Source organism: Colletotrichum siamense (assembly GCF_013390195.1).
Source record: "Colletotrichum siamense strain Cg363 chromosome Unknown KSG_Cg363_contig01, whole genome shotgun sequence".
In the NCBI taxonomy this organism is placed as follows: domain Eukaryota; kingdom Fungi; phylum Ascomycota; class Sordariomycetes; order Glomerellales; family Glomerellaceae; genus Colletotrichum; species Colletotrichum siamense.
In genome coordinates this window covers 2,662,107-2,681,015 of record NW_023501014.1, presented here as the reverse complement: position 1 = coordinate 2,681,015, position 18,909 = coordinate 2,662,107, and the positions used below count along the sequence as shown (strand labels likewise).

At 53.7% G+C, this 18,909-nt stretch overlaps 7 protein-coding genes across 7 annotated transcripts; 2 read left to right on the top strand and 5 right to left on the bottom strand.

Annotated features, from left to right (window-relative positions):
- Window positions 1-579: 579 nt before the first annotated feature.
- arg4 (Carbamoyl-phosphate synthase arginine-specific large chain) lies at window positions 580-4,404 on the top strand (the record flags this gene model as incomplete). Its single annotated transcript, XM_036632538.1, has 5 exons — window positions 580-919; window positions 1,010-2,691; window positions 2,744-2,768; window positions 2,883-4,234; window positions 4,297-4,404. The coding sequence occupies 5 exons, from the start codon at window positions 580-582 to the stop codon at window positions 4,402-4,404; spliced, it is 3,507 nt and encodes a 1,168-aa protein (XP_036501948.1).
- An 882-nt stretch (window positions 4,405-5,286) lies between these two features.
- npl4 (Nuclear protein localization protein 4) lies at window positions 5,287-7,397 on the bottom strand (the record flags this gene model as incomplete). The annotated part of the gene is made up of 4 exons (XM_036632537.1): window positions 5,287-5,556; window positions 5,605-7,090; window positions 7,142-7,266; window positions 7,314-7,397. The coding sequence occupies 4 exons, from the start codon at window positions 7,395-7,397 to the stop codon at window positions 5,287-5,289; spliced, it is 1,965 nt and encodes a 654-aa protein (XP_036501947.1).
- Window positions 7,398-8,196: 799 nt separating this feature from the next.
- URA6-0 (Uridylate kinase) lies at window positions 8,197-8,856 on the bottom strand (the record flags this gene model as incomplete). The annotated part of the gene is made up of 1 exon (XM_036632536.1): window positions 8,197-8,856. One exon carries the CDS (start codon window positions 8,854-8,856, stop codon window positions 8,197-8,199), a length of 660 nt encoding a protein of 219 aa, XP_036501956.1.
- Window positions 8,857-9,829: 973 nt separating this feature from the next.
- On the top strand, window positions 9,830-10,678 carry sec66 (Translocation protein sec66; the record flags this gene model as incomplete). The annotated part of the gene is made up of 3 exons (XM_036632535.1): window positions 9,830-9,935; window positions 10,033-10,343; window positions 10,397-10,678. 3 exons carry the CDS (start codon window positions 9,830-9,832, stop codon window positions 10,676-10,678), a joined length of 699 nt encoding a protein of 232 aa, XP_036501955.1.
- A 439-nt stretch (window positions 10,679-11,117) lies between these two features.
- CGCS363_v000685 (uncharacterized protein) lies at window positions 11,118-11,693 on the bottom strand (the record flags this gene model as incomplete). Its single annotated transcript, XM_036632534.1, has 2 exons — window positions 11,118-11,241; window positions 11,365-11,693. 2 exons carry the CDS (start codon window positions 11,691-11,693, stop codon window positions 11,118-11,120), a joined length of 453 nt encoding a protein of 150 aa, XP_036501954.1.
- Window positions 11,694-13,296: 1,603 nt separating this feature from the next.
- Orc3 (Origin recognition complex subunit 3) lies at window positions 13,297-15,743 on the bottom strand (the record flags this gene model as incomplete). The annotated part of the gene is made up of 7 exons (XM_036632533.1): window positions 13,297-14,451; window positions 14,502-14,775; window positions 14,828-14,967; window positions 15,020-15,242; window positions 15,297-15,370; window positions 15,424-15,639; window positions 15,693-15,743. The coding sequence occupies 7 exons, from the start codon at window positions 15,741-15,743 to the stop codon at window positions 13,297-13,299; spliced, it is 2,133 nt and encodes a 710-aa protein (XP_036501953.1).
- A 782-nt stretch (window positions 15,744-16,525) lies between these two features.
- On the bottom strand, window positions 16,526-18,727 carry pdp2 (PWWP domain-containing protein2; the record flags this gene model as incomplete). Its single annotated transcript, XM_036632532.1, has 6 exons — window positions 16,526-16,567; window positions 16,621-17,178; window positions 17,236-17,457; window positions 17,506-17,854; window positions 17,925-18,399; window positions 18,523-18,727. 6 exons carry the CDS (start codon window positions 18,725-18,727, stop codon window positions 16,526-16,528), a joined length of 1,851 nt encoding a protein of 616 aa, XP_036501952.1.
- Window positions 18,728-18,909: the final 182 nt, after the last annotated feature.

The following is an 18,909-nucleotide window of genomic DNA, read 5'->3' as shown; positions in this document are numbered from 1 at the left end:
ATTGAGGGGCAGCCGTTAGGTCAATTAAATGCTGCAGTGAAGGTTTGGACAGTTTAGAACCCCCGTAAAACTCTGTTACAGCTGCATTGGCAGAATTTTTCGCCTATCTGAGGGGAAGGACAGCCTCTGTGGACGAGGGACGAGGGTTTTGTCACTGCGGTGACACTGGCGGAGGCTGCGATAACGGCCGCCAAGTGGTCCCTGGTCTGCAGACGGGGCCCTGAGGAAAAGGGCCGCCTGAAATATTACCCCAGTTAGCGCGTTGGACGGTTGTTGGGCACCCCCGATCGGCCATTCAACAACACCCAGAGAAAAATTTCCTTATCTTATCTGGTGTGAGTATTCGGACCCGGACCGCCTTTTTTGCTGAAGAGGAAGACCTGACCTACCTACGGTTCTACTTCAGTGTCCCTCCCCCCACAACCTTGACAAAGCTCAGGAAGAAGAGTCACAAACTCTCCAAAGCGGCGGCTATATTCTTCTGCTCTCTCGGTCCTAAACCATTCAATTGGCCCTGACCTTGAGGCTTCACTCTCTTCCTACCGGTCTTTGTCGCATTGGCTTGTTAAGACCTTGAAAATGCCGTCGGCCATGTCAAACACTTTGGCAGGCCGCGCCCCGGCCGTCCTCCGACATGGTCGGCGAGTCCCTACAGCTCTGGCCGGTCGCAACTTCACTCTTGCCGCCGCCAATGCCTCCGCCAGAGCTTCTCTTCAGACCAGCAGCGCGAAGTTGCTTCAGAAGCGCCTGTTTACTGCCAGCGCGCTCCGTCCCAGCGCTGCTCAAACTGCGCCGAACCCAAAGGCTTATCTCGAGAGCGGCGTGATCAAGCCCCACGTCGGCGTCGACGTTAAGAAGGTCTTGGTCATTGGCAGCGGTGGTCTCGCCATTGGCCAGGCTGGCGAGTTTGACTACTCAGGTTCGTTTCCTCGACCATTCTCGAGTCTCGAGTGCCAAGAATGAGTCACAATGAATGAGAGGACCCGACTAACATGGAGTCATCGTGAAGGATCGCAAGCTCTGAAGGCTCTCAAGGAGGCCGGCGTCAAGTCAGTCCTCATCAACCCCAACATCGCTACCATTCAGACCAACCACTCGCTCGCCGACGAGGTCTACTACCTTCCCGTCACGCCGGAATACGTGTCGTACGTTATCGAGAAGGAGAAGCCCGATGGTGTCTTCCTTTCCTTCGGCGGTCAGACCGCCCTGAACCTCGGTGTCCAGATGCAGCGCGCGGGTCTCTGGGAGAAGTACGGCGTCAAGGTTCTTGGAACCAGCGTCAGGACTCTCGAGGTCTCTGAGGACCGTGACTTGTTTGCCCGCGCTCTTGAGGAGATCGATATTCCCATCGCCAAGTCCATTGCCGTTGGCACCGTCGAGGAGGCTCTCGATGCCGCTAACAAGGTCGGATACCCTATTATCGTCCGTGCCGCCTACGCCCTTGGTGGTCTTGGTTCTGGTTTCGCGAACAACGAGGAGGAGCTGCGCAACATGGCCGCCAGGTCTCTCACACTCTCTCCCCAGATCTTGGTTGAGAAGTCCCTCAAGGGCTGGAAGGAGCTTGAGTACGAAGTCGTCCGTGATGCGAACAACAACTGCATTACTGTCTGTAACATGGAGAACTTCGACCCCTTGGGTATTCACACTGGAGACAGTATCGTCGTTGCCCCTAGTCAGACCCTGAGCGATGAGGAGTACCACATGCTCCGATCCGCCGCCATCAAGATTGTCCGCCATCTTGGTGTCGTGGGAGAGTGTAACGTTCAGTACGCTCTCCAGCCCGACGGCCTCGACTACCGTGTCATTGAGGTCAACGCTCGTCTTTCTCGTTCTTCTGCTTTGGCCTCCAAGGCTACTGGATACCCTCTTGCTTATACCGCTGCGAAGATTGGTCTTGGCCACAGCCTCCCCGAGCTTCCTAATGCCGTTACCAAGACCACGACTGCCAACTTCGAGCCCTCTCTTGACTACATTGTCACCAAGATGCCTCGCTGGGATCTTTCCAAGTTCCAGCACGTTAAGCGTGATATCGGAAGTGCCATGAAGTCTGTTGGTGAAGTTATGGCTATCGGACGTACTTTCGAGGAGTCTTTCCAAAAGGCTATTCGCCAGGTCGACCCCAAGTTTGTCGGATTCCAGGGTGACAAGTTTGACGACCTTGACTTCGAGCTTCAGAACCCTACTGATCGCCGCTGGCTCGCCGTCGGCCAGGCCATGCTCCACGAGAACTATTCCGTCGAGAAGGTTCACGAGCTCACCAAGATCGACAAGTGGTTCCTGTACAAGCTGCAGAACCTGGTCGACTGCACCCGCGAGATGGAGCAGGCTGGTGGCCTTGAGGCTCTCAAGAAGGACCAGATCCTGAAGGCCAAGAAGCTTGGTTTCTCTGACCGTCAGATCGCCAACTCCGTTGGCAGCACCGAGGATAAGGTTCGCGAGGCTCGTCTTGGATTCGGCATCCGCCCCTGGGTCAAGAAGATCGACACTCTTGCCGCCGAGTTCCCTGCTGACACCAACTACCTGTACACCACCTACAACGCCTCTTCCCACGATGTTACCTTCGATGACAAGGGAATCATCATTCTTGGCAGCGGTGTCTACCGCATTGGTAGCTCTGTTGAGTTCGATTGGTGCGCTGTCGGTGCTACCCAGGCCCTCCGCGAGATGGGCAACAAGACTGTCATGATCAACGTAAGTGCCCGATACCTCCACATAAACAGTCCGAATACTTACAAGCCGAAAGTACAACCCGGAGACCTACTCTACAGGTATGTGCCTACACATCGTTCGTTAATTATTGAGATCCCCGAGCCCACGATCGGCATTTGGACTCTGACTTACACGACATGGCCCCATTCTAAACATGCGCTAACCATTTTCAGACTTTGACACCGCCGACAAGTTGTACTTCGAGGAGCTCAGCTACGAGCGTGTCATGGACATCTACGAACTCGAGAGCGCTTCTGGTGTCGTTGTATCCGTTGGCGGTCAGCTTCCGCAAAATATTTCCCTTAGGCTTCAAGAGACTGGCGGCGCAAATGTTTTGGGAACTGACCCCAAGGACATTGACAAGGCCGAGGACAGACAGAAGTTCTCCGAGATCCTCGACAGCATCGGTGTTGACCAGCCCGCCTGGAAGGAGCTTACCTCCGTCGAGGATGCCCAGGCCTTCGCCGAGCAGGTCGGCTACCCTGTCCTGGTCCGTCCCAGTTACGTCCTTTCTGGTGCTGCCATGACTGTCATCCGCAGCCAGGAGGACCTGAAGGAGAAGCTCGAGGCTGCTTCTAACGTCTCCCCTGACCACCCCGTCGTCATCACCAAATTCATCGAGGGCGCTCAGGAAATCGACGTTGACGGTGTTGCATCTAAGGGCGAGCTCATTATCCACGCCGTCAGTGAGCACGTCGAGCAGGCTGGTGTCCATTCTGGTGACGCCACCCTCGTCCTGCCCCCTGCCAGCCTGGATCAAACCACCATGGATCGCTGCAAGGAAATTGCCCAGAAGGTTGCCAAGGCCTGGAGCATCACTGGTCCCTTCAACATGCAAATCATCAAGGCTGATGACCCCGAGGGAGGCAAGCCTGCACTCAAGGTCATCGAGTGCAACCTCCGTGCTTCTCGTTCGTTCCCCTTCGTCAGCAAGGTCCTTGGCACCAACTTCATCGACATCGCCACCAAGGCTCTCGTTGGCCAGCAGGTTCCTGAGCCCCAGGATCCCATGGCCGTTAAGCGCGACTACCTTGCCACCAAGGTTCCCCAGTTCTCCTGGACTCGTCTGGCTGGCGCTGACCCCTTCCTCGGCGTCGAGATGGCCTCTACCGGTGAGATTGCTTGCTTCGGCAAGGACCTCGTCGAGGCCTACTGGACTTCCCTCCAGTCCACCATGAACTTCCGCATGCCCGAGCCTGGTGAGGGTCTGCTCTTCGGCGGTGAGCTCAACAAGGACTGGCTCATCACTGTTGTCAACTACCTCCAGCCTCTCGGCTACAAGCTGTACGCCGCCGACAACGAGGTCAAGCAGTTCATCGAGTCCAACGCCAAGGGCAACGTCGCCGTTGATGTTATTGAGTTCCCCAAGGAGGACAAGCGCGCCCTCCGTGAGGTCTTCCAGAAGTACGACATCCGCGGTGTCTTCAACCTTGCCCAGGCCCGTGGCAAGACCATCATGGACGTCGACTACGTCATGCGCCGTAACGCCGTCGACTTTGGCGTTCCCCTGTTCATGGAGCCCAAGGTAAGCTTAATTCCACGAACAATACACCCCAGCTATGAAGCAAATGCTAACGACGGTGACAGACTGCTATGCTGTTCGCTCAGTGCATGAGCGAGAAGCTTCCCCGCAAGGAGGGCATTCCCTCTGAGGTCCGCCGCTGGTCTGACTTCCTCGGCGGCAAGCCGTTGTAAATATAGAAGAGGAGTTTAAAAGGGAAGATGAAAAAAACAAAAGCTGCGAACCCCCTCTCTCTGTTTCATTTTCAAAAGGAGTTAATGGCTAGCCGGAAACTACTCGTCTTTTTTTACTGGCGATGGTGTGATATCGGAGGGGGGATACGAAAAAACAAATCCTGATTTAGGGGTAAACAAAAAGACTTGATTTTTGTTGTAGATAGCCTGGAGTATTTAGGGCGGAATCAAAAGTTGAAAATGACTCAGGATACCATTATGACCATGTTGTGCGTGCAGAGCAAGAGGCGTAAACAGTGAATACGCTGACACAGAGACGACAGAGACGACAGAGACGATTATCAGACCAGGAAAACATTTGCCTACAGCAGCAGTAATCATCATAGCAGTTCGCGATGGCCTGCTACTTTCGCAATCCGCCCGGTTATGATTTCTATTACGGGCTAGGTGATCTGCCGACGAGGTGACAGCATAGAAGCAGGAGGCACTAGTTAATCATAGTTAGTATCGAAGTTGCAAAAGGGACACAACCACCATGCGCAATACAACAATATTCACCGCTGTTCCGCGGAATTCCGCGAGAAGACGGCTTCACTAATACTGCATCTATTTTGGAATATCTGTTGTTCAGAGGCGCAGCCATCTTATCGCCTCCGTGAACTGCTACTAATGCCACCCTGATGCCGATATGCTACCTCGACCCCCAAACACCGTACCGAACAAACAAACCTGGCCCTCAAAATGAGCAGCCAGACCACCCGCAAACCCTATCCCTTCGGCAAATGGACACCCAGGACCCCTGGAAGATCGTGTTGATACACCACGGTCATTGACGCGTAACTGGCAACCAATCCTAGGAAAGTAGACCAAAGGTATGTAAATTTACCCCGGTGGGCGGCGCTCGTTCAGCCTGAAGGCAGCAAATCGTTTAGCCAGCGGTTCTTCCGTGGTACCAGGGGGTCGCGGATAAGCAGTAGCATCAATTGAATTGGAATTGGAATGGCCCCCGGACTCCCGTGGGCGCTTGGGGATTCGCTCACCAGTCGATTGCAGAATCGCCTGCAAAGTCTGCCAGCCAGGGGTAGATCGTAGCTGATATGTGTCGGCAAGATCGTGCTGCGACGCAACTCGGCAGAGTAGTGACTCTTCATCCTACGCAGCTGTCAGTAAATGCTCTGAAAGTACAAGGTGCCCACAAACCTTTGACAAGATATCCATCTGGTGGATGAAGCACAGTAGATGAAAGTTGGACATTTCAAGGCCACCTTCAGCTGGCTTCTGACCTCCCGAAAACTTGAGGATTCTGGCGACTGCTGAGTGTTCCTGGCTCTCACCCATGTACTCACGGTTCTCGATAGGGAAACCGAGCTGTGTGAAGGTCGGCTTGGACTCATCCGGAAACCCGTGCGTCAGTGTCACAAAGAGATACTCAACCGGGAAAGACGGCTTGGCGTTCTCCTGGACATTGGCTCCGTACTCGTTGATTCTGCGATAGAAGACCTCCGGGATGTATCTTGTGCGACTGACGGATCCATCATCCTCTTCCTCTTCGCGAACAAGCATAACATTGGGATCGGCCGAGGGCTCAATAATGTCGGCGCGCACCATCTCAACGGCGTCGTTGGACGCTTGATACGAAGAAATGGATATCTCGCCCGACTCGTTGCCCGAAATGATGCAGGTGACGAAGTTAGAACCGAATCTGCCGCTGTCGCTCCACTTGGTGGGCTTCGGGTGCTGGGCCTGCAAACGTGAAATGAAACAGATTTCTTGAGAAGACAAGAAGTAAGAATCCGCGTGCCTCTTGCACACCACCGATCCGTCACCAGCGCCCGCATCCAGAAGGTCTGTCCAAATGACGCCAATCTTTTGCAGACCGCACAGTCTTGCGACATCGTCAACATCCTTCTGATTTTCCCAGCCGTTCAGGGAGATTCCGTCAAGTTCGTCCACTTGAGGTGGCTCGTAGATGGCCTCCACAACTGCCTTGATACCAAGTGGCACGACTTCGTACTCGGTATACCTGCCGTACATGTAACCCAGTCGCTGGCCTCCTGTCTTTCTCCAAGCGTCAATGAAACTATCGATGATGTTGGGCGACGAAAACTCGACGTGATCGACCATGCGGAATGGCTGGGGTTGAAGAGTAATGGCGCTAGGCTGGCACTTGGTGCAGATGCCCTCGGGCCACAGCGGATGGCCGGATGGACAGTCGCGCTTGACTCTGAAGTATGGCTCCACCAGAGGAGGAATGAAGGAGCTACCCAGCTCGGGTTTGTTCGTGGCGGAGTTGATCTTTCGTAGGTGCGAGTGGAATGACAAGTACTTGATCTTCTTCTCCTCCAGATACTTGGCGTTGAATGGGTCCAAGGGCATGCAGTAATCACACATGCCCTTCTCGCCGTGGCGGCACATCTTGTCGCGCTTTCTCGGAATCTTGCCATCCTTCTTGTCCAAGCGGTCGTCGAGAGGGTGCTGCTTAACGACTTCCCAGGGGTTTTTGATCTTTTCGGAGGGTGAAGTCACCGGAGGAGGATCGATCGGGAGGTCTTCGGTGGGGAGGATGGGCTTTCCGTTGAGACGGTTCGAGGACGCGAGTGGATGGGACGTTGGCTGGGCGCCATTGGTGGCGCCATTTGAGAGACTGTCCTGGTGCTGGTAGTTGATAAAGATGAGGTCGCCGTGCCTGCCTGTGTCAGAATATGATCTCGAGCTTGAATATTATGCATGGGCCTACTTCAGTCCAATCTGTCCAATCTTGAAGTTCGTAATATCAACGAGCTTCTTAGCATCGCCGCCGGTGGGGGCGTTAGAAAGAGTGATGGTGCTGGGGTCGACCGTCTTTGGAAGGTTCGGAAGCAGCTAGAAGAGTTAGATCAGTATTCGGTAGCTTGTTTAAGACATCATACCTGACGTCCAAGCTCGCCGAAGGTCTCGTCCTTGTCGATGGTCAGGCGGCTCATGCCATCGGGCCCTCGGAGTCTGAGAAGCATCTTGGGCGAGGGATGCGAAACCGTGCAGGGTTGTGTGAGATCTCAGATCGGGAGAGGTACGGAGAAGAAAAGGCAGGAAATATATAATGCAGAATCTCTCTAGCAAGAGCCCATTCCTTTGCTACTTGCCGTTTTGTGTGGTCTTGAGCTCAGGGAAGGAGGTGTGGTCAAGGGAAGCTTGTGGAAAGTTGCCCGAGGTAGCTTTTGCTTAGTGGGATGTGCAGAGAGAGCTCTTGGACTTGATGTCCCACTGATGAAGTGGTGGAACGAACCGCCAACAGCGTCATCAAAGGTGGTGCCTTACAGTGGGTCCGGCAAAACGACGGAGGTGGGGGGCACACCTCTCAGATTCAGTGTGCTGCAGACCTTGCCCCTTGGTAGAGCTTATTCACCGCACCCAGCAGGGGTGGTTAGTTGGCGGTTCCACGTCCATTCGATAGGTAAGCTCCCCATACCTAGGTACTTGCGTACCTTACGAAGCACTGAAAGCTCAAGCATTCTTACGTTACATCTAAACGGTCGCGCCTCAAATGATGAATAGAAGGACAATGAAATAATATAAACCACTTGTATGGCTATAGCCCTTTGACAAGTCTAGGATAATTCTATTAACACAAAACCTACAAAGTAACTATCTTACTCTCAACGCATTGTATTGTAGCCTTTCCATCAGCCCCTTTGCAGATGCTGTCCAAGTGGACGAGTCTACTGCTCCTCAGCACCATGACCAAAAGGAATGACAGCCGGTGGGAAATTCAACCATTTATCCACGTTCAAGTCTGCTCTGGGCATTTCGAGTTTAAATTCCAAGCCTCTTGGACAGCTCTGAGCGAGTCTTGGAGTAGACATCCGCCGGCGGGGGCGTCGCATCGAGCTTCACAACGCGACCCTCCTTGGCAAAGTAATCAACGACAGGCATCGACGTCTCGACAAACGTGCGGAAGCGCTTGCGGATGCTCTCAGCGTTGTCGTCGGCGCGTCCACTCGTCTTGCCGCGCTCCAGCAAGCGTCCCTCCATGACATCCTCAGGGCAATCGTAGAAGAGAACGAGCTTCGCGGGGCACACGGCCTCCTCGAACTTGACGGCCTGGTCCATCTTGCGCGGGAAGCCGTCGATGAGGAATCGCTTGTTGCCGGTGGTCTTGATGGTCTCCGTCATGGCGTTCTCGAGCAGCTGCACGGTGACCTCCATCGGGACGATCAGACCGTCCTTGATGTAGTCCTTGATCAGCTGGCCAAATTGCGAGCCGGGACGGTCTTGCTCGGCGCGGAGGAGGTCGCCGGCAGAAAGATGAGTGAAGCCGTAGTCGGAGACGAGTCTGGCACATTGGGTGCCCTTGCCGGCGCCGGGACCGCCAAGGACGAAGAGGACAGTTACTTCATCGGGGGAGAAGGTAGGTGTGGACTTTGTCGGGGAGGGCAGCTGCTTGGAAGCTTCGGGGGCGGGGAGGGATGCCATTTCTGAAAGGTGAGTCTATTAGTTGAGTTCCTCGTAGATTGACGAGACTTGAGAAGGGGTAGGTTTTGGTGTATGCAGGTGTGGACAGGTAAGCTGCATAAGAACAAAGGGCGTCCACTCACCGGCTCTTTGGTCAACGAGGAGCTTGTAAGCGCCGCTTCCTGCAATGACGACAGCAAGGAAAGGCCAGAACTTGACACCAGATGGCTTCTTGGGGGGCTCAGAAGAATAGAAACGACGCGCCGGGAGTCGCTGTGGTTGGAATCGAGGAGAAAAAGCACGAGAAGCAGAAGAACGAGAAGAGAAAGAGCGAGAAGAGAACTGCTCAAAGAGCGAAGTTCTGAGAACCTTAGGAGTTGAGGATAGCATGATGATTATAGCTGCACGGCACAACTAGAAAAAAGGAGACCAAGCAACGCGAGTGAGAGGAAAGAGCAATTGAGCAATGCAGCCACACTTGCCATGCTTGGACCAACAAGAGGTACCCTTGTCCCTTGTGCCACCTTGCGACTAGACTAGGGTCAATGATTTCCGCGCTGCTTTACCACATGCTTCCGTCGAGTCAAGAAGACGCTCAAGCTCGACCATAATGGCTTTGGAATGGTAAAGCATTGGCGGGGTGCTTTTGATATTTCTAAGCTTTTATCTACATCTTGAAGGGAAATAATGTTTATACACTGTCCCAAAGTATAGGTATCTTTTTCCAGCTTGCTCTGCATGGTGACATGGATGGTCCGCATCCCGTCGTCCAGTAAAAGCAGCGGGTCATCTTTGACCCTGGGTGGGCAGCCAAAAAAGTGTCCATTGCGACCAAGCTGTCATATTGTAATTGGACACGCTGCATCAACTGAACCTCCAGGCCAGAGAGCATCCGTCTTCAAACACCACCAATTTCTTTGTCCCTCGTTCGACCTCTTCACTTTTCTACCACGATCCTTACGAGCGCACGATTTTCGCAACAGCAGCAGCAGTCATGTTCGAAATAGACTGGTTGGGCCTAGTGCTCCCCTTCGCCTACCTTCTGGTCCTCGGCGGCGTTTTCATGACCTTCTCCAAGATCTACAGACAACGGAAAGCGAGTATGTGTCTTCCACGGCCCTCCACCCGCGGTTCCGCAATGCGCGCGACCGCACAATACGGAAACACGACTGCTGACCTGTTCTTTTCTCACTTTAGCCCAAAGCGCCAATCTCGCTCCTTGGTTCCCCGAACATTTGCAGCGCAACCTCTACCTCTCCCTCCTGCACATCGGATCCCCCGAGGAGGGCCAGGAGAAGGCGAAGACCCCCAAGATCCCCGACAGCGTCATCCGTGCCGCGCTTCTCCGCCGCGCAGTTGAGGACATCCACCGGCTTGTTCAGATCCGTTCCGCCAAGCAGGCCTGCAGCACGTTGCTGCAGCGGGGAAGCGTCGGTGATGACTTGTGGCAGCGTTTCCAGCGCGCCGAGAAGGAAATGGAGGACGAGCTCCGCGACGTCGTGATGGAGGTCCGTATATCAGGTTCAGCGCGCGCAGACATCGCATGACTAACTCGACTTAGGCCAACGCTCTCGCCCCCAACTGGGGCCAGTCCATCTTCCAGTCCGCCAACGAGATCGCCGCCAACACCATTGTGCGCAACCGCCTCGAGGAGGTTGCCAACACCGTCGACCAGGAGAAGGAGTGGTGGGAGAAGCGCAGGGCGAACATTCAAACCGAGTTCATGAAGGAGCTTGACGAGTCCGAGAAGAACTCAACTGCCCCACCCAGTGTCGACGGCGATGCCGTTCTTGTTGACTCAACCACTAGCACGCCCTCCAAGAAGAAGAAGGGCAAGAAATAAACACTACGCGTATTCTCCTCCTCCACCCAACTCTAATATCTGTGCCTTGGGCAGGCTCAAAGGTCTCCTCTCGCATCACACCCCTCGTCACTAGATACCTCGTTACCCACGCCCGTGTATGATACAACAAACGGCGAGGATCAAAGCATACAACGGCTGTCTGGTTGCGTTCGGCGTTATGGGTTACACGGGAATCGTACTGGTCATCATGAATTATTTGGGAGTCTATAAATATATCGGTTATCGTTGCTCTTTTACCAGATCAAACCGGTAGTTGCCCATTGGTGTGGTCTATCTCTATTGTCATGTACCCATCCGTCTCCAACGCCTAAATGTGCTATGTGATTGATATCAACGCAGTGCCATGCAGGAAAAAGCAACAAAAGACTTCAAAGCAAAATGCATCCCCAGCTCTATGCAGATCTGGTTCATGGTAAATCTATGAGTACCACGGCATCTTTCTCCTCATAGCCTCATCATCCTCTGCTAATCTCGCCTGCCGCGCCTCCTCCATGATTTGCTCCTCAGTCTTGATGCGTATGCGAATTGGCGTATCGCAGCCTCTGTTGTGGTAAAACGTTGATCAGCACATGTTCTCCGAGTAAGGGCGGGGGCGAGGAGGGGGTGTAGTCGACGTTCGGGGGTCGTAGTAGACGACATCCCGAGTGTAGTCGAATTCGACGTACCTAAGACCGATGAACTTTCCAATCTTTCTTCTCTTCTCCTCAAGCGTGAGACCGGACTTCCATGTGATGGGACAAGGGTACGATGCCGACCAGGGCGAGGGAGTCTTTTGGTGGTAGAAGCGGGCAAGGTCGTCCAACTGGGCCTCAGTCAAGAGCCAGAAGTTGAGCAGTGTCGCGGGAAATTCTGGGTGGACAGCTCCCGTCGACATCTGGACGAGAGGAACCAAAGGCAGACGCATCTGACGCATCTTTTCCTGGAACCCGGCATTACGTCCAGCTCGACGGTTGCCAATGCCTCCGCTGGTTGTGTGGTGGTGTCTGGTTGCCATCGTGGCTTGTGTTTTGGCGCGTGATTCCTCTACTTTTTCTCCTTTCTCCTAAAAGACCTGTTCAACACGATGTGCTGGGCTTTCCTCTCAAACGACTTATTTTCTCGTAGAAGTTGACGTATCAATGAGTCAAGGTTTGGAGAGGTTGTCGTTGAGGAATGAAGAGGTGTTGTTCGGCTTGAAAGATATTCAACGAGATTCAAGATGAGATCAAGATATAGAGGCGTCTCGGTGATGAGGATCTTCGCGAGAACAGACTAGCGTATTTCAGCTTGGATACGGTTCCTCTAGGATAGTATTCTTAGATAGGCAGAGGCTTGGGTGGGAGTGTTCAAAGGCCTGCACAGGAAGGAAAAAGAACGTTTGGAATCAGAGCAGAATAAACGGTGAGTGTTCTATGGGCATCGAAAGCTTGAATTAGAAAGATGAGATCGAGATATCGAGAGACTGTTCATCGTCAACGACTAGAGCGAAACTCTCTGCTTCTTGTATGGGAGGAATTCCAAGCCCACGCTCCCCCACCACCCGTCCCGCCGTTCTTCGTTTCTTTGACCGAACAACTCTCCTTTGCGAGACAAAACAAATAACCCCAACGAGACGATATCGAAAAGAGGGAGGGCAAAAAAAAAAACTGTCAAGCACAAAAACTGGAGATCCAGGCCCTCCCGTCTCTCGTTTCGTTAAAGGCGAAGCCAGCGACCCGAGCGACTGGGACCCGAACAGAGGCTGCGGCAGGACTAATACGTCAGGAGAGACAAGATTGCTTTGTCCTTTCGGCGGCCAGAGGCCGTCCATACTGTGTAAATCAGGCCAAAGGGGGCGCGCAGCCCCCGAACTCAGTTTGCCAGATGACCCAGAGAGCCGGATTCCTTCCCCTATGTCTCTCTTTATCTCGCTCGATGCGCCAAAGTAACTTGAGACATGGCGCGGAGCGGGGGAAGGGACGACTTCTCTTTGGTGCGATTTACGCCGTCCCTCTCACTTTACGAGTGTCCCGGGTGTCCCAGAGACGAGTCGCGCGCCGGACGCAACTAGATACGCCTCCGGCCCCAACGTGGAGCATCCGAGACATGGTTCCTCTGGCCCTTTCCGCTCTTCCTCCCTCCCCTCCCGTTCCCCCCCCCCCCTCCCTCGCTGTGGACGGCAATTACGAACTCCGTGCTTTCGGCAGCCCGCGGACGGACAGCGGAATTTGTCTGAGGTGGAGGCTGAGCACACCGGTTCCGTGGTGGTCTGGCCAACGGGAACAAAGAAGTGTCCAGAAGACAATAGCCTTGTTCAAGAACACAGCTGAAGACACTGAAGACACTGTAGAATGCCGACACCCATCTGAGTCATCTGAGTCATTGACATTTATTCAAAAGATGGGGATTTCTCGGGGGGCAAACACGCATCATCTTGCTTGTTCGATTTGAATAAAAAAATATCAAGGCCCAAAGATGTAAGAAATGCTTGCTTTGGCCTCACCTTGACAAAATTCCATTAAGTAGAACTCGTCTTTCGCTTGATTCTTTCCCCCGACCACGCGACTGACGTGCCTTCCCGCGCCACGACCTTCGTTTCACGCTTTCTAGGCCGTCGTCGCGGAATCCCCTTTGAGCTCCTACAGCCACTTGAGCTTGGCGATGTGGTCCGTCTTCTTTCTGCTCATCTTGACAAAGCCCAGGGCCTTTAGCTCCGCCAGACCCCGGTAAAAGAGCACCAGCGCTGCCCTCTCATCGGCGTTTCCATCGCTATCCTCAGCGTCGTCACCGCCGCCGCTGCCCACCATGGCGTAGAAGGCGGACCACAAGTCGGCGACGTTGATGAGGTTGCCCGTCTCCAAGTAGAGATGGTAAAGCAAAGACGTTGCGGGCAGTGTTGTAGATAGTCCTTCGTCGGTAGTGCAGCAAGCACAGGCGAGGTAGTCCTGGGGTCGGGTTAGGCTGCGCTCAAAAACGTCCTGGGGTCGCGGGACGAAAACATCCCGGTGGGGTGTCTTGAAATCATAGAGCCATGTCTCGTGTAAGAAAATACTTGCGGCAGGTTCGCATCGTATGACGTCCTCGAAGAGCTCCGCAATCTGGTCGACAATTCTGGTGAATGCTTTGTCGTCCTCAGAGAGAGCGGCCGAATCGTGGCTCAGCTGCACTTTTTGCGCGACGACGGTTGTACGAAGCACCCTACTGTGACCACTGTACGCGCTCCGTAAGGTGGTGCCGTCCTCCTGGGCTTTGCTGAGAAGCTCCTTGGACTCGGCCAGACATTTCTTTACAATTGCCGGAAGGTCCCCGGCCTCGGATTCCCAGGCGGTGAGACATAGCTGGTCATCGCCGGTCGCTACGGTTGTTTGGACCCGTTGCAGCATCGAGACAAAGTCGTCCGCTTGCATCCGCTTGATGCTTTCAACAATGTCCCAGCTCTCGGACGAAAGGGCGATGCCGTCGGACACCGCTTTCATGAACATTTGAGAAAAGTCGTCCTGGACTGCTCCGGTAGCCTGGATCAGCTTAAGCGAGCGAAGTAGACCAGTGGCCCATTCCCGTTTTCTGTCAGGAATGTCAAAGATCCTTTCCCGTAGCAAATCATCGTCCTCTAGTAACGACCTCGCTAATCTTAGATCCTTTGCTTCAACGGCGTTCTCAACCTCGCGTCGGAACGAAGGGAGCGATCGGAAAGCCTCCAAATGGTCGCCCTGGACAAGCTCGCTATTCATCTCGTCGTCCTCCAGCGAGAAGACGCTTAGCGGATTGGCGTAAAAATGGCACATATACGCGTACTACCCGAGTTAATTCCGGTTCGGGATCATTGGGATGGACTAGTTCTCACCTTGATGGATGCAACAAAAGTCTGGATACTGGCGACCTGGTCTTGCTGCCTGTCTACCAAGCTGTGCAGCAAGTTCGGACCGAGTGTTAGGGCTGCGTCCGTTGCCGCGATGGTGGGCTTAAAGATTTGCTCAAGAATGGTACCGGTCTGCACGACATCGAATTGAGCGCCGTAGAGGTGTTGACAGGCTGATTTGAGTAAACGAGCTTGGAGGAGTTCGACGGAGGTCGCAACACCGAACAGCAGAGTGAACGGGATCTTGGGTCGCCACGAGCTAATGTGACTGTTAGGGTCTGCTTCGAGACTGACATGAGGAAAAGACGCACTTGAAGAGGGTAATGAGATCCGACAGAAGAGCGCTGTCAAAACCCTCACTGTCTTGGAACGCGACAAATATGTGATCGCACTGCTGTGTTTTCGAGAAGACATACAGACCCTCCAGGTCGTAATTTAGGTACTTTCGGCCCTGCGTCTTTCATCAGTATCTCTTTGGTCTGCCAAAAAGTGTTGAAACTCACTTCAAACGCCAGCTCGGCATCTTCGTCATCAAGAGACCCACGAGATGTGGCATCTTCAACAATCTTCTTTAGGGCAGCCTTGATGTTGGATGCCTCGGACGACTTGAGTCTCACGAACTTGCTTCGGGTAGTCTCTTGAAGCGTCTCTGATAGCTGCTCAAATAGCAAATCTTGAGATGCAATATTGGGCCCAGTGATGACGAAGGCGGCAGGAATCTTGCTTCTACCGTCCGCGTTAGATACATGCATCTGAATCGCCATATTGGCGGAGACTCACGGTGTGTCTGTCTGCTCCTGAATGAAAGCAGTCACTTGTTCTAGCGTAGCCAAATTCACATCACGCAAGATTTTCTGGGACTCTGGTTAGATGAAGACAATAGTGCTACAAGTAAGGGGTTGCGTACCTGGACCTTGGACTCTAATCGGGACCAGCCGGACTCGAATAACTTTTCGCGTATTCGTACGCACTCCGCGAGCTCGCCGCCATTCAATGATGGCACGAATGTCGTTGCAATTGCATTGTTCGCTTCTTCATTGACGGCATTTTTTGATACCCGCTGCCTCTTGGCTGGCCGTTGGGGCTTGCCTTCCTCTCCCTGTGGACGGAAGATATAGGCCGCCTCAAAGGGACAGGTCAACACACAGAACTAGTCAACTCGACAGAAGAGCTTACCTGGTGATCCTGTTGGTGAAAATGAGATGTTTGATCGTCTTGTGCGCTCATCTTGTAGGGAATTACGGTTGCACTTCGTTGGCGTAGTATGTCACTGTTGGAACTGAGACGCGCTTTTGCGAGTGGCACGCGTCGAGTCGGACGAGGGAGCACAGACAGATACCATGTACCGGATTATACGCACTGTGTAGTTGATGTAACACTGCGGCAACCTCACAGTGCAAGGAAGTCTACGGCTAGCAACCCTCGTTGCTACAATCCTCAAACCACAAGCATAATTATCACAGCCTTTTCATGATGCGTGCTTTCTGATCGATTTTCCCTAACAAGTAACATAGAACCAATACCCTTAGGCCGTGTGGAAATAACGACTACCAGTCTCGTCTCTCCCTCGCTTTCGCAAAACAAGGACCTGATGACTTCCGTTCCATCTCCAAAATCAGGGCCTGTGCCATCCTACATCATCATAACTTGAAGCGGTTTTGCAGACCATCAAAGGCATGCCTGATATGTCCTGTTTGGATCGGGTCCCCTTGTCACCGTATAGCCTCCTTACCATCTCTGTACACCGAACCCTCCCCTAGGACTAAAGCGCGCGCCGTCTGCGGGATTGCCGCAGGTGCCTGCCATCTAACGCTCCCAACCGCACCGCGAAAAGACGAGAGACGAGTAATTTTACACCATAACCAAGACAAAGTACCGCTTTTGCGATTGAGGAAAACCGTATACGCCAGGAAACGCAAGTGGCCAGGCCACGATAGCCCATATAGCCCAGATTTATTGCTGAGCCCATGTCTCTACTCTCGAGGAGATCTGCGACGTGAACGGGATCCCTAAGCCTTGGCTTCAACCGGTTCCGGGGGCGCAGGTGCCGACTACGAATTGGGTTAGCTTCCGTCGTCGTGGTTGGTGAGACATCGCCTCATACCTCTTCAGCTGGCTTCTCAGCGGACTCATCGGCCTTCTCAGACTTCTCGGCCTTGTCGGCCTTCTCCTCCGCCTTTTCAGGTTCTTCGGACGTCTTGTCTTTATCGGACTTCTTGTCGTCCTTTTCGTCCTTAGCCTCTTTGCTGGCCTCCTCGGACTTGTCGGCCTCCTTGCTCTCCTTGACGCCGTTGGACGCAGCAGGTGTCTCCTTCGTCTCCGGTGCAGCCTTTCCAGAAGTACCATTGACGCCGTTGGTAGGAGCTGGTGTGGCAGAGCCTCCAGCATCGCCGCCGCTGAGGATCTTGTTCCACTTGTCCAACAGAGTCTGGGATCGACTCTTGAACTTGAATTCGTCCTCCTTGGGAATAGAGTCGAGCTTCATAATAGCCTTGAGAACCTTGTTGATCTTCGTAGCCCGGATGATAGAGACCTCAAGATCCGGGAAACTCTCAAGCTTCGTAATGTAATCCGACATCATCTTCATCTCTTCCTCCTTGGGCTCTTGATCCCTCGTAAGGAGGCCCTTTTGCAACTTGTGACGTAGGAACAGTACTTCTTTCTGTTGGACGTGTAAGTCGTGGAACACGAAGGGCATGAAGTCAAAATTGCAACTTACTTCCTTGCGTTGATGCTTCTCCTCAGCAGTCAGCTCAGGCTCCTTGGGAGCTTCCTTCTCCTTCTTCTCGGCACCATCCTTCTTGGACGACTTGGTCTTCGCAGGCTTGGAGGCTGAGTCCTTGACAGACTTGGGGGTGGCAGTTCCATTCGTTGCTTTGGGCGTAGAAGAGGTGTTAAGCTTGATCTTGGGCTTCTTAGCCGACTCGGTTCGTGCTGGGGTCTACCAAATTGTCAGTTTATGCCCGTGAGCAATGGAACAAATACTCACACTGGCCGCCTCATCTTCAGCCTTGCGCTTCTTGGTCTTTGACTTTTCCTTCGGTGTAGGGGCAACCTCCTCATCAGCCGCATCCTCCATGTCGACATCCTCATCCTCAATGATGGCCGGGGCCTTCTTCTTGTTCTTCTTAGCAGCTTCTCTGGCTTCCTTGGCAGCCGCCTTCTGAGCCAGTTCGTCCTGGTACTTTTGGAGTTCTTCCTTGTAGTGCTCGAGAGGGTTCTGCTCGATTGCGAGCTCGAATGCGTCGCGCAACTCGGCCTTTTTGATCTTGTCGGTGAGCATCTCGGACGCCTTCTCCGAGGTGAGCTCCTGAAGGGCAGAGTTGGGGACCCAACCACTGTCGACACCATGTCAGCTACACATCCTAATACGAAGGTTTGGGGAGCTGAGTGGGGTATTGGACTCACAATTCGTTCGTGCGAAGGTACATGACGGGGAACGTGCGGTCGTTCTCTCGTTTGCCACCGTCGGCGTAGTCTTCACGATATGTGCCATCGGCACGCTTCGCAGTGACGGGGCGAGTCTTGATGAGGGTCTCGGGAAGCATCTCCTCGTCGCAAATGATGACGGGCCATTGGGGATATCCCTTGAGCTTCACCAAGAAGTGGTCGCCAGGCTTCGCGTCCTTGTGGGAGAGCTTGGCCTTGGAGGCCTTCTTGCTGAGCTTCTTGCCCTTGTGCTCCGGGACACCCGACGATCTGCGACGCGCCTTGCCCTTGTCAGCTGTCGCATCGGCGGCGTCAGCAGCAGATTCCTTCTCCGCGTCAGCGGCAGGCGCCGACGTCTCCTTCGTCTCGGCTGCATCTGTCATCTCGACGTCGGCGTCTTCGGTTTTGGATGACTCGTCAGGCTTGCCGGCAGATTCCGCGTCCTTAGTCTCAGCTGTTCGATAACAAATGCGTCAGCAAGCTATTCAATTGCGCGATGATGATAGCGACGTGTATGTAGAGTTGAGTTTGAGCTCGAGACCCAATGGCTCAGAGGGGAGGAAGAGGTGGCGCGTACCGTTCTCGGGCTTGGGGTCCTCCTTCTTGTCCTTGTCGGTGTTGTCCTTGGCAGCTTCCTCAGACTCGGCGGGTTTCGCGTCGTCAGCAGCAGCTGCAGGCGCCTCAGAAGCTTCAGCCGCGGTCGAGGTCTCCTCAACCTTCTTTTCCACCTCCTCGTTCGCAGCAGGCGCGGATTGGCCGCTGGTGGTCGCCTCGTCAGACATTTCGGGGGATGTGGCGATAGCTACTGATAATGGTGGCAGGTGGTATGTATGTAAGGTAGGGATTGGGGTTTTGGACAGGGGAGTCGCGACGCCAAAGATTGGTTGCGATGGGTCAAAGGGAGAAAGACGCGTTCTGATACGCGCGATTCGTGACTATGGATGTCGCGACGATGGTGCGGGAT